General features: G+C 38.4%; 3 protein-coding genes across 3 annotated transcripts; 1 reads left to right on the forward strand and 2 right to left on the reverse strand.

The window, feature by feature from the left end:
• Positions 1-1731: 1731 nt before the first annotated feature.
• On the reverse strand, positions 1732-3348 carry LOC119068036 (40S ribosomal protein S2). Its single transcript, XM_037171401.1, has 3 exons — positions 3213-3348; positions 2307-2808; positions 1732-2110 (listed from the first exon to the last, which is right to left on the reverse strand). The coding sequence occupies exons 2-3, from the start codon at positions 2802-2804 to the stop codon at positions 1793-1795; spliced, it is 816 nt and encodes a 271-aa protein (XP_037027296.1). The 5' UTR covers positions 2805-2808; positions 3213-3348; the 3' UTR covers positions 1732-1792.
• Positions 3349-10554: 7206 nt separating this feature from the next.
• On the forward strand, positions 10555-12121 carry LOC119068038 (40S ribosomal protein S2-like). The gene is made up of 3 exons (XM_037171403.1): positions 10555-10653; positions 11067-11568; positions 11765-12121. The coding sequence occupies exons 2-3, from the start codon at positions 11071-11073 to the stop codon at positions 12080-12082; spliced, it is 816 nt and encodes a 271-aa protein (XP_037027298.1). The 5' UTR covers positions 10555-10653; positions 11067-11070; the 3' UTR covers positions 12083-12121.
• Positions 12122-12809: 688 nt separating this feature from the next.
• On the reverse strand, positions 12810-14791 carry LOC119068037. The gene is made up of 3 exons (XM_037171402.1): positions 14514-14791; positions 13483-14446; positions 12810-13032 (listed from the first exon to the last, which is right to left on the reverse strand). The coding sequence occupies exons 1-2, from the start codon at positions 14556-14558 to the stop codon at positions 13520-13522; spliced, it is 972 nt and encodes a 323-aa protein (XP_037027297.1). The 5' UTR covers positions 14559-14791; the 3' UTR covers positions 12810-13032; positions 13483-13519.
• Positions 14792-15463: the final 672 nt, after the last annotated feature.

Below are 15463 nucleotides of genomic sequence, written 5' to 3' on the forward strand. Positions count from 1 at the left end.
GACTACTCGGTCGGTCTCTTACATTCTCGTAAAATATTCAAAACGAGACCACTCGGCCAGTCTCGTAAAGTCCAACGAAAAATAATCCAAGAAAGACCACTCGGTCGATCTCTTACATTCTCCTAAAATATTCAAAACGAGACCACTCGGTCAGTCTCGTAAAGTCCAACGAAAAATATTCCAAGAAAGACCACTCGGTCGGTCTCTGACATTCTCGTAAAGTATTCAAAACGAGACCACTCGGGCAGTCTCGTAAAGTCCAACGAAAAATATTCCAAGAAAGACCACTCGGTCAGTCTCTAACATTCTCCTAAAATATTCAAAAAGAGACCACTCGGCCAGTCTCGTAAAATCCAACAAAAAATAATCCAAGAAAGACTACTCGGTCGGTCTCTTACATTCTCGTAAAATATTCAAAACGAGACCACTCGGCCAGTCTCGTAAAGTCCAACGAAAAATATTCCAAGAAAGACCACTCGGTCGGTCTCTAACATTCTCCTAAAATATTCAAAAAGAGACCACTCGGCCAGTCTCGTAAAATCCAACAAAAAATAATCCAAGAAAGACTACTCGGTCGGTCTCTTACATTCTCGTAAAATATTCAAAACGAGACCACTCGGCCAGTCTCGTAAAGTCCAACGAAAAATAATCCAAGAAAGACTACTCGGTCGGTCTCTTACTTTCTCGTAAAATATTCAAAACGAGACCACTCGGCCAGTCTCGTAAAATCCAACAAAAAATAATCCAAGAAAGACCACTCGGTCGGTCTCTTACTTTCTCGTAAAATATTCAAAACGAGACCACTCGGCCAGTCTCGTAAAGTCCAACGAAAAATAATCCAAGAAAGACTACTCGGTCGGTCTCTTACATTCTCGTAAAATATTCAAAACGAGACCACTCGGCCAGTCTCGTAAAGTCCAACGAAAAATATTCCAAGAAAGACCACTCGGTCGGTCTCAAAAGTCTCGTAAAATATTGAAAAAGAGACCACTCGGCCGGTCTCGTTCACTATTTGTTCAACAATCATCAAAGAAAAGAAAAAGTGAGAATGAAATGAGACTGAATACGTAAGGAGACTGAAATGAGACCGTTGATCATGCTCATTTTACAGTCTCACTGAGAACTAAATTTTTACTCGGGGCAAACTAACTTATTCCAACGTTTAGAGTCATGTAATGCTTTTTCAGATGAATGTGCAGTTTAGTGTACTTCCTTGAAATTGGAGACCATGCATAGTAAATCTTGCGACTGCATAGAAGTGAGTTTGCGTTCTAAAAGAAACCTGGTACATTATTTAAGTTCAATTTAAATTGTGTTCCAATAACTGTGAACCTTAATGCATTTTTCGTGGCAATGCTGAAGTCATCTATCAACAAAAGCCTGTCCAATACAAGAATCGTAACATCAGAAGAGGAAGTAAAAACTTTGGACTTCGGAAAAACTTCGGCTACTTCGCACTCACAGACCAATTTTCATTTCACGGTTTTTCCCTTTAATTTTTGCGTTTCTTTCCCGGCATTAGTTTTCGTCCACTAATCAGGTATACCTCGATCTCGTTCATTTCACACAATAACTATCTCAATTTTGACCTGTTAACGACAGATCACGCTTCGAGCAATAAGCTTTAGCTGGAGAGATGTCATGTATTAGAATGTAGGAAGTAAATGACTTTCTAACAGACGCAGTAATTTCACCGGCTGCCTACTTGACTGACCAAAGAAAAAGTCCAAATTATCTTCAACTTTCATTTTTATTTGCGATAATTAGAATATATCACATGGATTGTTTCAGCTTAGGCTTCAACATGACGAATGCCACCGCCTGGCTTGTGATTTTGGGCCAAGAAATCTGCATATTGCTGGTATGGTGTTTTACCAAGTGGCATTTCTTTCCACAAATCCGGTGTCAAGTAAGCGTAGGTCTTCGCGATGGCAGCATAAGTAGCCTTGGCGAAGTTACCCAATGTACCGGTGGAGCCACGAGCAGATGTGTAGCAATCGTCAATACCAGCCATCATGAGCAGTTTTTTCGGTACTGGAGCTGAAACGATGCCAGTACCACGAGGAGCTGGAATCAATCGTACCAATACTGAACCGCACTTTCCAGTTACCTGTAACATGAAACGAAATGAAATTAGAAATTTGTTTGAAATTTGTGTCACCAACGGTTTCTAGGCAAATGAAAGAAGTTCAGACACCTTTAGACCGTCATTAGGAACTTCCGGAGGAAACCGCAAAAGGAAAACAAAATGGTTCATCACGACAAGACGACTGAGAGACCAAAATTTTAATTTTTCTGATAATTACCTTGCATGGCACTGTATGGGGTTTGCCAATCTTGTTACCCCAGTAGCCTCGTCGAACTGGTACAACTGAGAGTTTCGCCAAAATAATGGCTCCGCGGATAGCAGTTGCAACTTCCTTGCTACACTTGACTCCCAAACCGATGTGACCATTGCTGTCGCCAATAGCTACGAAAGCCTTGAAACGTGTACGTTGACCGGCACGCGTTTGTTTCTGGACAGGCATGATTTTTAGTACTTCGTCCTTGAGCACGGTTCCAAGGAAGAAATCGATGATTTCGAACTCCTTGATTGGCAGAGAGTACAAGTAGATCTCTTCCAAAGTTTTGATATGTCCCTCACGCACGAGACGACCCAGTTTGGTTACTGGAACCCATTCCTTTTGATCTTCCTTTCCACGGCCTCTTCCACGACCACGACCACGGCCGCGACCTCTACTGCCACCACGTCCACGAGAACCAAATCCACCTCTTCCGCCACGGGCTGGAGCTGCGTCCGCCATTATTCTACGTTTTGAGAAATAGGAAAATAATCTTAGTTAGGCTCACAAGAGGACAGAGGGACAGCGAAATTTTGAGGTTATGTGTAAATCAGACGCCTTTGCCCATCATTAGGCATTATTGCCTTCTGGTGGAAACCGCAAAAGGAAATTAAATTTTTACATCATTTAACACACATAACAAACATATCATCGAAAGCTATATTTTAATGACATGAAACTGTTGCAATTCAAGTAAGATTCGTCAACATACGACGAGGTAAACTAACTATACATTTTGTTATTTTGAATGGAAATCGGTTTCGAATCGATTAATAATGTGACGATAACCGATTCTATAACTGCTACTTATAAATGCAAATGAATTTACCGAATTAAATAAAAGCAATTTGTTAGGAAATGCGGACTTACATTTTTAGTGTTCTTGAATTGACAAAAACGAAAAAACGAATGAACGAATATATGCACTTTGCATGCGCTTTGGACCGGCTTAAAAATGAATAATGAACATTATGTTGAGTTCATGCTCAATGAATGTCTTCACATTATTGATCATTGAATTTGTCGAGTTCGTTTTTTTTATTTGAATTTGAAAATTTGTTGATTTTTTCCATAATTTTCATTCTTAGTACAAAAAACATTCTCTTTTTATGATTAATTTCCACTTAACCTGTTCAATTTTATGACTTTGTGTTGCTGGTATCACAAGAGTTCAACTTCTAGATGTTGTTTTGCTTGTTTTGGATCCAATGAAACGCTTGTTCGGATAAATTTGGAATAAACAAATTTATCCGAACAAGCGTTTCATTGGATCCAAAACAAGCAAAACAACATCTAGAAGTTAACCTGTTCTTGGTGACTGGTGTTTATCTCGAGGGGAAACTACACGAGCAAACTCTGTCCCACATACTTCCATTGGCATCTGTTGGTGCGTACTATTTAATTCTATTGGTCACAAATAGCAAATAGTACCTGTCCATACGTATTTGCTCGCATAGTTCCCCCTTTGAGTTCCGTTTACCAGGTGAAACAACTCTGTGTTGGGCTGGTGTTCCATGTTAAAATCGAACTGAATTTCTATATTTATTTATCTTTCTACTGTAAAGTCCACTTTACGGTAGAGCAAGCAAACTTTCAGACGCTCGATATATAACACGATTTTCCTAACTAGTGTTGAAATATCGAGACTTCGTCGGTTACCGAGGTTCCACTTTTGAAACGGTCCACCATTGCATACTTTTGTGCACACTTCACCTGCCTGATTCGAATCGAGACAGTAACCGGTCGCAACATTGATGAATGTTCCATCAGTGTATACATCCCACAACTGAAAATTACCATCGTTACAATCTTTTGTGTAGGCGGATTGACGCCGGTTGCTGCCTAGACAGTAGCCAGTTTGAAGATTTTTTCTTCTAACATCATCCGAAACAATCACGATGATAGTCAGAATGTACATTGAGTAAAGAAAGGCCATTTCAAATGGATTCTATGGAAAAAATGGAAAATCTTTTAATTTATTATTTTGTTTTGCTTTGTATTGACCATATAGCCCATATAGTTACACTCGAAAGGTAGCATGGTGGCGCTGATGCTAATCGGCACCCAAAAATTACTTGGGCACCCATGCATGTGTAAAAATGACAGTGCCAAAACGCCATCGCTACCATGCCATCTCTCGAGTGTAACTCTATGGTATTGACAAATTTTATCACAAAAACTGAAAGTTTTCATTTTACGAACCATATACGTACCACTTGCCAATTCCAAATCTTAATTTTGCGACAAGTTCTTGATCGTTCTTCAATTCTCAATAAGCGTTATTTCGCAATTTATTTGAATTTATTTCTCAATAATTTGTTTGTGTATGTGGTGCAATTAGGGATGGGAGACGTTCAAAATTATCGATAATTGATTAATCATATCGTTATCGATAATTTAATAATAAATAATAAATTCTATAATTATCAAAATATCGATATTTTGATATTTATCTGAAAATTCATGATAATATACCGATATATCGGAATATATCGATAAATATCGGATTTTCGGACCGAAATATTCATATATCGAATTATCGATATCATGATAATTATCAAAATATCAATAATTATCGATATTTTTTTGATAATTTTCGATAAAAAAAGTCGATAATTATCGATAATCATTATCATTATCTCCCATGCCTAGGCGCAATGAGAAGAATGGAAATTACGACAAAATGAATAATTAAAATACGACAGAAAATATTTGACCCGAATGAAAATAATCTTTGGGTTGAACCAAATCGTCAGAATAATATTCTTTATTGAAACTACAATCACTCTGTGAATTCCTCCGCTGTTTGCTGCATGACGAGCCTCATATATCTTGGCGCATCTTTAATCTCTTTTCGCACCACTACTAATGTAACTAATTTGCGGAAATTATAAATTTTGACTATTATTATTAATTACAATTTCAATCCGACATACGCAGCACGCTGCTCGAACCATTGTGTAAATGTTAACTGTAAGGTAAATATCTCCGAACTTAGTCCAAGTCCAAAATTTAGAACCCGCCTCCAGTAGAAGAAAGGACCAGCCTCTTTTCAATTTAAGTTCATAATGTTAACGTTAAAGGTGTGTCTAATTTAAGTGAAATAGCCGTGTCTTTAAAACAGGCAGTCCATTTTAATAAAATAAAATATTTCTTACCGATTCTGGACTGTCCAACTTTTTTCGCGAGTCTTATTTCTGGACTGTCCAACTTTTTCTTCGACTCTTATTTCTGGACAGTCCAATTTTCTACTTACGAATCAATTCTGGACTGTCCAACTTTTTTCGCGAGTCTTATTTCTGGACTGTCCAACTTTTTCTTCGACTCTTATTTCTGGACAGTACAATTTTCCACTTACGAATCAATTCTGGACTGTCCAACTTTTTTCGCGAGTCTTATTTCTGGGCTGTCCAACTTTTTCTCGACTCTTATTTCTGGACAGTCCAATTTTATTCTTACAAATCAATTCTGGACTGTCCATATTTTTTCGCGAGTCTTATTTCTGGACAGTCCAATTTTCTACTTACGAATCCATTCTGGACTGTCCAACTTTTTTTGCGAGTCTTATTTCTGGACAGTCCAATTTTATACTTACGAATCAATAAAAGGTTGAATTCCCTAGGTTTGGAACAAAACGCCTTTACGTTAAATTTCGTAAAAGGATGAATTCCCTAGGAACGAGCTAACGCCTTCACACAGACTAATTATTAGACGATGTGAGAGAAAAAAAATTAACTCCTAAGTTACCGACACCGTTCCGGCGCCCGGCTCGCATTGCGGCCCTCCGCTTCGCTACGGGGCAATGGGCCGGATCGCTCGGCGTGTTAAAACGCTTTTTATGTACAATTAAAATTGGTATTGGTTGGACAGTCCAGAATTGATTCGTAAGAAGAAAATTGGACTGTCCAGAAATAAGAGTCGAAGAAAAAGTTGGACAGTCCAGAAATAAGACTCGCGAAAAAAGTTGGACAGTCCAGAAATAAGACTCGCGAAAAAAGTTGGACAGTCCAGAATTGATTCGTAAGTAGAAAATTGGACCGTCCAGAAATAAGAGTCGATGAAAAATTTGGACAGTCCAGAAATAAGACTCGCGAAAAAAGTTGGACAGTCCAGAATTGATTCGTAAGTAGAAAATTGGACTGTCCAGAAATAAGAGTCGAAGAAAAAGTTGGACAGTCCAGAAATAAGACTCGCGAAAAAAGTTGGACAGTCCAGAAATAAGACTCGCGAAAAAAGTTGGACAGTCCAGAATTGATTCGTAAGTAGAAAATTGGACCGTCCAGAAATAAGAGTCGATGAAAAATTTGGACAGTCCAGAAATAAGACTCGCGAAAAAAGTTGGACAGTCCAGAATTGATTCGTAAGTAGAAAATTGGACTGTCCAGAAATAAGAGTCGAAGAAAAAGTTGGACAGTCCAGAAATAAGACTCGCGAAAAAATTTGGACAGTCCAGAATTGATTCGTAAAAAGAAAATTGGACTGTCCAGAAATAAGAGTCGAAGAAAAAGTTGGACAGTCCAGAAATAAGACTCGCGAAAAAAGTTGGACAGTCCAGAATTGATTCGTAAGTAGAAAATTGGACTGTCCAGAAATAAGAGTCGAAGAAAAAGTTGGACAGTCCAGAAATAAGACTCGCGAAAAAATTTGGACAGTCCAGAATTGATTCGTAAGTAGAAAATTGGACTGTCCAGAAATAAGAGTCGAAGAAAAAGTTGGACAGTCCAGAAATAAGACTCGCGAAAAAATTTGGACAGTCCAGAATTGATTCGTAAAAAGAAAATTGGACTGTCCAGAAATAAGAGTCGAAGAAAAAGTTGGACAGTCCAGAAATAAGACTCGCGAAAAAAGTTGGACAGTCCAGAAATAAGACTCGCAAAAAAGTTGGACAGTCCAGAATGGATTCGTAAGTAGAAAATTGGACTGTCCAGAAATAAGAGTCGAAGAAAAAGTTGGACAGTCCAGAAATAAGACTCGCGAAAAAAGTTGGACAGTCCAGAATTGATTCGTAAGTAGAAAATTGGACTGTCCAGAAATAAGAGTCGAAGAAAAAGTTGGACAGTCCAGAAATAAGACTCGCAAAAAAAGTTGGACAGTCCAGAATTGATTCGTAAGTAGAAAATTGGACTGTCCAGAAATAAGAGTCGAAGAAAAAGTTGGACAGTCCAGAAATAAGACTCGCAAAAAAAGTTGGACAGTCCAGAATTGATTCGTAAGTAGAAAATTGGACTGTCCAGAAATAAGAGTCGAAGAAAAAGTTGGACAGTCCAGAAATAAGACTCGCGAAAAAAGTTGGACAGTCCAGAAATAAGACTCGCAAAAAAGTTGGACAGTCCAGAATGGATTCGTAAGTTGAAAATTGGACCGTCCAGAAATAAGAGTCGAAGAAAAATTTGGACAGTCCAGAAATAAGACTCGCGAAAAAATTTGGACAATCCAGAATTGATTCGTAAGTAGAAAATTGGACTGTCCAGAAATAAGAGTCGAAGAAAAAGTTGGACAGTCCAGAAATAAGACTCGCAAAAAAAGTTGGACAGTCCAGAATTGATTCGTAAGTAGAAAATTGGACTGTCCAGAAATAAGAGTCGAAGAAAAAGTTGGACAGTCCAGAAATAAGACTCGCGAAAAAAGTTGGACAGTCCAGAATTGATTCGTAAGTAGAAAATTGGACTGTCCAGAAATAAGAGTCGAAGAAAAAGTTGGACAGTCCAGAAATAAGACTCGCGAAAAAAGTTGGACAGTCCAGAATCGGTAAGAAATATTTTATTTTATTAAAATAGACTGCCCGTTTTAAAGACACGCCTATTTTACTTAAATTAGACACGTTAACATTATGAACTTAAATTGAAAAGAGGCGGGTCTTTTCTTCTACAGGAGGCGGGTTCTAAATTTTGGGCTTCTTGAATTTAGACGGAATCAATTACGAATTTAGTTTGATTTGATTAGATGTTATTTTTGATATTTCTATAATCATAATGAATTTATCCTTTGACGAAATGAGACGTTAAGGCGTATTGTTCGATCTTAGCGAATTTAGTCTTAACAAAACGCCACAAGTTAAGTTAAGTTAAATTCGGTTCACTAGTTAAAATAACTACTCAAAATTCACATTCTAGACTTATACACTATTCATAAGAATACTTCATTTTCTACAAAAATTCTTATACAATTTCAAATCATCTTCATTCTTAACACTCAATGGTACTTCATTATACATCTTGACTCCATCGAACATTAGGCTCTTTTGCGTTGAGCTCTTTCGAAACAATGGAAGCCGTAGATTGCCATGATTACGCAGCACATAGGACTGTCCTTTATTCGATTGGAAACAATTGGCCAAATATCGCGGAAGCAAACCCTTTTTTACCTTGTGTATAAATGTCAGCACGTCCATAGCAATTCGTTGTTGTACTGACATAAAGTTCAATTTGTCCAACATCTATTTGACGCTCGTTCTCCTCCTCTTCATCAGAATGATCCGCATGCATTTGTTTTGCAACTTTTGGATGCGATCAGTGTGCGTTTTGTCAGGCAGGAAGAGAATCGTTGAGCAGTATGTCACATGTGGCTTGATTATTGTGTTGTACACCAACAGCTTCGTTGGCTTGTTCAGGTACTTTGAAATTCGACCGAAAAATTCACTTTTTAGCCATTTTTTTGCAAATGTAATCACAGTTTGCCTTGAAGGTCAGCTTCTCGTCTATTGTACATCCCAAATATTTAATTTCACTCACTCGCTCGATCGCTGCCTGACTAATTTTTAGTTCGTTTACACTGTCAACCTTTTTATGACCCAATATCATATACTTGGTCTTTTTCGCATTAGTTTGTTCATGTTTAACCAAGAATCAAAACCAACCAATTCACTGTTCATCGTCTGGACCATCTTGTTCATGTCTTCACCAACAATATAAATCGCGGTATCATCGGCAAACAGGTTAATCTTGCACTCACTGAACACTGATTTAATGTGATTTATAAAGAGGGAAAACAATATCGCTGATAGCACAGATCCTTGTGGCAGACCTATCTGGGTAATGGAGACGATCTGTTCCTACCAAATTTCGTCGTTTTATAACGATTCGATAGATAGTCCGAAAACCAAGCCAGTTCTGCACCTCTTATTCCATAGCATTCTAACTTTTTCAGCAAAGCTGACGGGTCTATCGTTTCGAACGCTCTCTTGAAGTCATTAAAAACGACCAGTACAGATTTTCTACTGTCTATCTCACACTTCCAGTCCGCAATCACACAGTTTAATGCTGTCTCACACGAATGTAGCTCCCGGCATCCCGACTGTTCACTTATCAACACTTCTATATCACCTATGTGTTTGAGCAATTGTTCCTTAACTACTGACTGGATTATTTTTTCAAACGTCGACAGCATATTTGGTCGAAAGTCTTCACATTTCACTGCGCCCACTATTTTCTCTACGGTTACACCATCGACTGCTTCCAGTCCGAAAATATTCCCTGACTCATTGAATCATTTACGATACCAAGAAGTGGTTTTCCAATGTAATCCCACGCATCGATCACAAATGGCACATTTACACCATCGAAGTCTTTCTTGTTCTTCAGACCCTTAACTGTTTCGAACAGCTGCTCAAGTGTTCTTTCACTGAATTTTTAAACACTTCACTGCATCTCTTTACCCCTTCAGTATCAAATGCACCGCCCGTAGGTATGCTTTCACTGATGGCAGCAACACTGTCTATGAAGAACTTATTGAAAGAGTCTGCGATACATTGTTCATTTTCAATTGACACTTCAACTTCCTTGTCATCGAAAACGATACGCTTAGTCTTGGTGACACTTTTGTTACCTATCAGAGACTTTAAAACTCTCCACATACCTTGACCAGATTTATAGACTGTTATGATCAGAGCGAGAAAACCGAAGACTACTTATTATAACTTGCCTTGGGGTACTTGTCAAAGTAATTGCTTTTCTTTCAACGTGGTACGTTGAGAGCGAGAGGACATAAGACCAGTTTATTTTAACTTGCCCTGGGGTACTTGTCAAAATATCTTCTTCTCTTTCATCATAACACTCTATTCTTTCTCATGTCCTTCATGATATCAAGACAAAAACCTACATACGAAAATCTCTATTTAAAACATTATTCGAGAAAGATATTTTAAAATTCCCTCCCGTTTGGATGACGTTCATGCTAAAGATGAATGAACCATTAAAACGAATGAACCAGATGAATGGGATGAACGTGACAGATTAAGGAACGTGGATGTCGAGTTGTCACTTACTCGTTCATTCATTTCTAAGTTTTCGTCAACGCAACAAGAAATATCCGAGTGAGTTTTCTTTCTTCAATTTTTACAAAATAATTTTAATTTTCCTGTTAAATTTCTGTCAAATTTGCAACAGAACTAACTGAAGTATCGAAATCGTGTCGAATATTTCTAGAAAAATTATCTAAAATGTAGAAAATTGGCAAAAAATTTGGCCAGTTCTGTGAAAACCACATGGCAGTGTGTCATTGATTTTTTTCTCCAAATTTATTTTCTATCGATTTCGATTATATAACGGAGATTGTGTGTATTAAATGATGTAAAAATTTAATTTCCTTTTGCGGTTTCCACCAGAAGGCAATGCCTAATGATGGGCAAAGGCGTCTGATTTACACATAACCTCAAAATTTTGCTGTCCCTCTGTCCCCTTGCTTGTGAGCCGAAGTAAATTTTTTTTCCTATTTCTCAAAACGTAGAATAATGGCGGACGCAGCTCCAGCCCGTGGCGGAAGAGGTGGATTTGGTTCTCGTGGACGTGGTGGCGGTAGAGGTCGCGGCCGTGGTCGTGGTCGTGGAAGAGGCCGTGGAAAGGAAGATCAAAAGGAATGGGTTCCAGTAACCAAACTGGGTCGTCTCGTGCGTGAGGGACATATCAAAACTTTGGAAGAGATCTACTTGTACTCTCTGCCAATCAAGGAGTTCGAAATCATCGATTTCTTCCTTGGAACCGTGCTCAAGGACGAAGTACTAAAAATCATGCCTGTCCAGAAACAAACGCGTGCCGGTCAACGAACACGTTTCAAGGCTTTCGTAGCTATTGGCGACAGCAATGGTCACATCGGTTTGGGAGTCAAGTGTAGCAAGGAAGTTGCAACTGCTATCCGAGGAGCCATCATTTTGGCGAAACTCTCAGTTGTACCAGTTCGACGAGGCTACTGGGGCAACAAGATTGGCAAACCCCATACAGTGCCATGCAAGGTAATTATCAGAAAAATTAAAATTTTGGTCTCTCAGTTGTCTTGTTGTGATGAACAATTTTGTTTTCCTTTTGCGGTTTCCTCCGGAAGTCCCTAATGACGGTCTAAAGGTGTCTGAACTTCTTTCGTTTGCCTAGAAACCGTTGGTGACACAAATTTCAAACTAATTTCTAATTTCATTTCGTTTCATGTTACAGGTAACTGGAAAGTGCGGTTCAGTATTGGTACGATTGATTCCAGCTCCTCGTGGTACTGGCATCGTTTCAGCTCCAGTACCGAAGAAACTGCTGATGATGGCCGGTATTGACGATTGCTACACATCTGCTCGTGGCTCCACCGGTACATTGGGTAACTTCGCCAAGGCTACTTATGCTGCCATCGCGAAGACTTACGCTTACTTGACACCGGATTTGTGGAAAGAAATGCCACTTGGTAAAACACCATACCAAGAATTCGCTGACTTTTTGTCGCAAAACCATAAACCTGGTGGTGGTATCCGTCATGTTGAAGCTTAAGCGTTCATGTGAACACTAATCTTCCAGAAATAAAAAAAAAGTTTTAAAAAAATGGTTTTACATTTTTCTAACGTTCTTGAAAGGGGTTGAACACTTCATCAAATATTACAGGAAGACTTGTAATCAAACATTTATATCTCATTCAATATTCTAACTGTATTTTGTCATAAAGAGGTAATAATGTTATCGTCACTTGTTGCCCGACGCTATACTAGCATCCTTTACATGGAAGTATATTTGTCAATAAACACGTCATCGAAATTTTCCGACGGAAAGTCGTTGTTGTATTTGACGCGATTGTTAATGATCCTCATCATTTCGAGTGCTGCATCACGGTCTCTTATATTCGAACAGTTCGACAGTCCTATGTAAGTCAAATGATTTAAATTTTGATATATCCTTTCGACAGCATCATCATCGATTCCATCGGACTGTCGCACGTCCAAGTAGTTTATGGATTTCGCATTTTCGAAGAATTCATTGAACAGTGCGTCGGATGGCTTGACTCGTACTTTGCATATGAGTTTTTGTAAACATTTTAACTTTGCGATTTGTTCGAATTCACATCCTGGCACGTAGGTTTTTTCTTTCGTCACTATGCCTAGATACTCTAGCCGCTTCAAATGCGATATATTGTACTGCAACGCGGTGTCCATCTCATTTTGATTCGAATCTTCAGTACTCCTATGAGCCTGGAACCTTTCTTTATCTTTATCTGAACTCAATATTTCCAAGTAGATGTATTTTAGCCTGGATAATGAGCTGTAAAATGTGGACAGCGCATTCAGTGTGGGCAATGTGATCAGAATAACACGTAGGGCCACTAAGTTCGTAAAATGGTTGATTACAGTCAGGAATTGAGGATAAGCACATACGTTGCAATTCAAGAATTTCAAATTGTTCTGCGTTGGCTGCACCACATTCGTAAAGTCGCTGGTCATCTGTAGCACCTGGAAAAGAATTATCAATAGGAAATGTTGCTGTTGTAAAGCAATAATGTCGGAACTATCGGAAGTGGAAGCTAGTCACATAGGAACTTTAGTAACTACTACTACACTAGACCTTGAACATATCAAATTTCATTGGCTCGTGTATTTAATAAGGCATTTATAGAACTGAATGATAATTTTAGCTCCAATATTTTTCCTCAAGAGTTTGAATCACTGACAAAGTCAGAAAATATCAATTCAATATAGTCTCGGAAGCCTACAATATTTTCGGTCATGGATGTGTAGGTATATACTGAAGGGAATGGTATATCAGTCGGAAGTATCGACGACTATTTAAAGTTGAAATTTTGTTCTAACGAACACAGCCGGTAACATTCTTGCAACTGTCTGTCCACTTTAAGGGATTGGAATCCAAAGAATCTCCCACTAACTGAAATAAATGTCTCATACCTTCAATTGTCTCGGTTGCGATAACACACTTGCCAAATCAACCACATCGACTCCATCGTAAACGATTTTCAGGTTCTAGTTTGGTGAGAGTACTGTAAACTCTATTCAGATACTGCATCATGACATCCGAACAGTACAATGTTAGGTCTGTCAATGTGTCCTTTTGATTGTTTATGAATTCTACGAATTTTGCGAACATATATTCCGGCACAACGCTCGTGTCGAACTTTATGTCCAGCGATATCAATCGAAATTCGCTTAAAACTGGGAAGTTTTTCTCCAGCATCAGGTCCTCCGCAAGCACATTATGAATTTTCAATGTTTTCAAGCGACGAGAGATAGATCTGAAAAATGCTAGAGCCTTATCGTCTAAAAATGTGTGGGCGTTAAGCCAAGTCAAGCCCAGCAATTTGGGGCAGTTCTTTTCTAAGTCCTCCAATTGATCATATTCGACTAAACGCAAACTCCACGGTACTAATGACAACTGTTTAAGGTTCCGAGCACCGCGATTCGTCTCGTTAGTTTCGTTCAGAAACAATCGACGATCAAATTGGGTATTGTTCAAGCAGAGACTCTCTAAATTTGGAGTTGCATCGATAATTTCGCTGCATAGTTTGTACAGTCGCGGCTCTTTCGTAGCATGGAAATCGATGAGCGTTAAATTCTTCACATTCTCCCCATTGAATTTCATGAACAGCTTAACACTCCGTTCAAATTCATCGTATTCGCTGTGTGCATATTCTTTGTAATTGAGCTTCACTGTTTGGTATATGAACGATAAGCCAGCGACACTATCATCCGGCCTTTCTCCCATATCCCGTGGCAGAAATTTGAAATTTCGAATATTTATTTTGTTGTGTCTGGTGTAGGACGAATGTAGCGTTATGTCCAGCCATCGGCGGCAGACACCTTTTACTGCTTTCACATCGTAAAATGTCAGGTACGAGAATATTTTGTCGAGAACCTTTTTAAACAGAAAAATCATTCTTTTGAGTGCAAACACATTTTTTTCGTCAACATTTTTTGTATACCTCTGTGGGTAGATGGTCAATTGTCAAAAAACTTTGTCTATCCATCGTATGTGAAAAATGAAACGAAACTAGCAGTTACAAAGCACAACAATAATCTTATCTAACTAATCACCAAAAGCGGCTTCGGTATACCATTTATGGACAAAAATGAGTAAAACAAAATTTTTCCTATTACCGGGGGCACTGTGTATAAGAAATGAATATTTCTCTTTCACAAAATGATTCACCGATCTCACCTACACCTTGAAGCTCGTAGAATCGCGATATAATGTCGTTTCACTACCTACGTTTTTTCGTACCACTAATAGTGTGTGTGAGGCGAAGCATGATTTATAATTTTCAGTTTTGTTTTTCTCTTAGAAAAGCAAACTATTTCGTTGGTTGGTGTCCGTTTTTCCATAGTCATTACAACTATGATCTCGACCTCATCTCTGTCCCTTGTAATGTTCGGTGTTATCATTTACATCGTTTGTTACCTAACAAATAATCAGGATAACATTGCAACTCAATATGTACTTCGATGTAATAAAAAAACTGCGACTGATCGATACGAAACCGTTACCAAAAATTCAATACAAATAGTTAAAAGTTTGGCTGATTGAAGCATTACCAACAAATGATCAACAAAGTACTGAGGCGACATAGTTGTACCTTGATGCTTGTAGAAAAAGTCACGTATAGCAACGCCGTACTTTGCTGGTCGTAGGAAAATTCTCAACAGGAGTATTTCACAAGGAAATTTAAATTTAAAAATGAAATTTTTATTGCAACTGCTGTCGTGCATTCTTTGGATTGTCTACATTGTAAGAGCAGATATTTACACTAAGCCTGTTGGGTATTAAACGTTGGTCTTATACACATCAAGGCTCTCGATCTACAATTCTTAAACACTAGCGACTGTAAATTCAACTCTCAATTTTTTCATTAAAAGAGAATCGCACCCATTCTGA

Source organism: Bradysia coprophila (assembly GCF_014529535.1).
Source record: "Bradysia coprophila strain Holo2 chromosome X unlocalized genomic scaffold, BU_Bcop_v1 contig_173, whole genome shotgun sequence".
In the NCBI taxonomy this organism is placed as follows: domain Eukaryota; kingdom Metazoa; phylum Arthropoda; class Insecta; order Diptera; family Sciaridae; genus Bradysia; species Bradysia coprophila.

Bases quoted from the DNA above. Each gene is read 5' to 3' on its own strand.
- LOC119068038 (XM_037171403.1), top strand. From the start codon at position 11,071: ATGGCGGACGCAGCTCCAGCCCGTGGCGGAAGAGGTGGATTTGGTTCT. The intron at 11,569-11,764 runs GTAATTATCAGA...TTCATGTTACAG, and splicing joins CCCATACAGTGCCATGCAAG to GTAACTGGAAAGTGCGGTTC.
- LOC119068037 (XM_037171402.1), bottom strand. From the start codon at position 14,558: ATGGATAGACAAAGTTTTTTGACAATTGACCATCTACCCACAGAG. The intron at 14,447-14,513 runs GTATACAAAAAA...CTGTTTAAAAAG, and splicing joins TTGACCATCTACCCACAGAG to GTTCTCGACAAAATATTCTC.
- LOC119068036 (XM_037171401.1), bottom strand. From the start codon at position 2,804: ATGGCGGACGCAGCTCCAGCCCGTGGCGGAAGAGGTGGATTTGGTTCT. The intron at 2,111-2,306 runs GTAATTATCAGA...TTCATGTTACAG, and splicing joins CCCATACAGTGCCATGCAAG to GTAACTGGAAAGTGCGGTTC.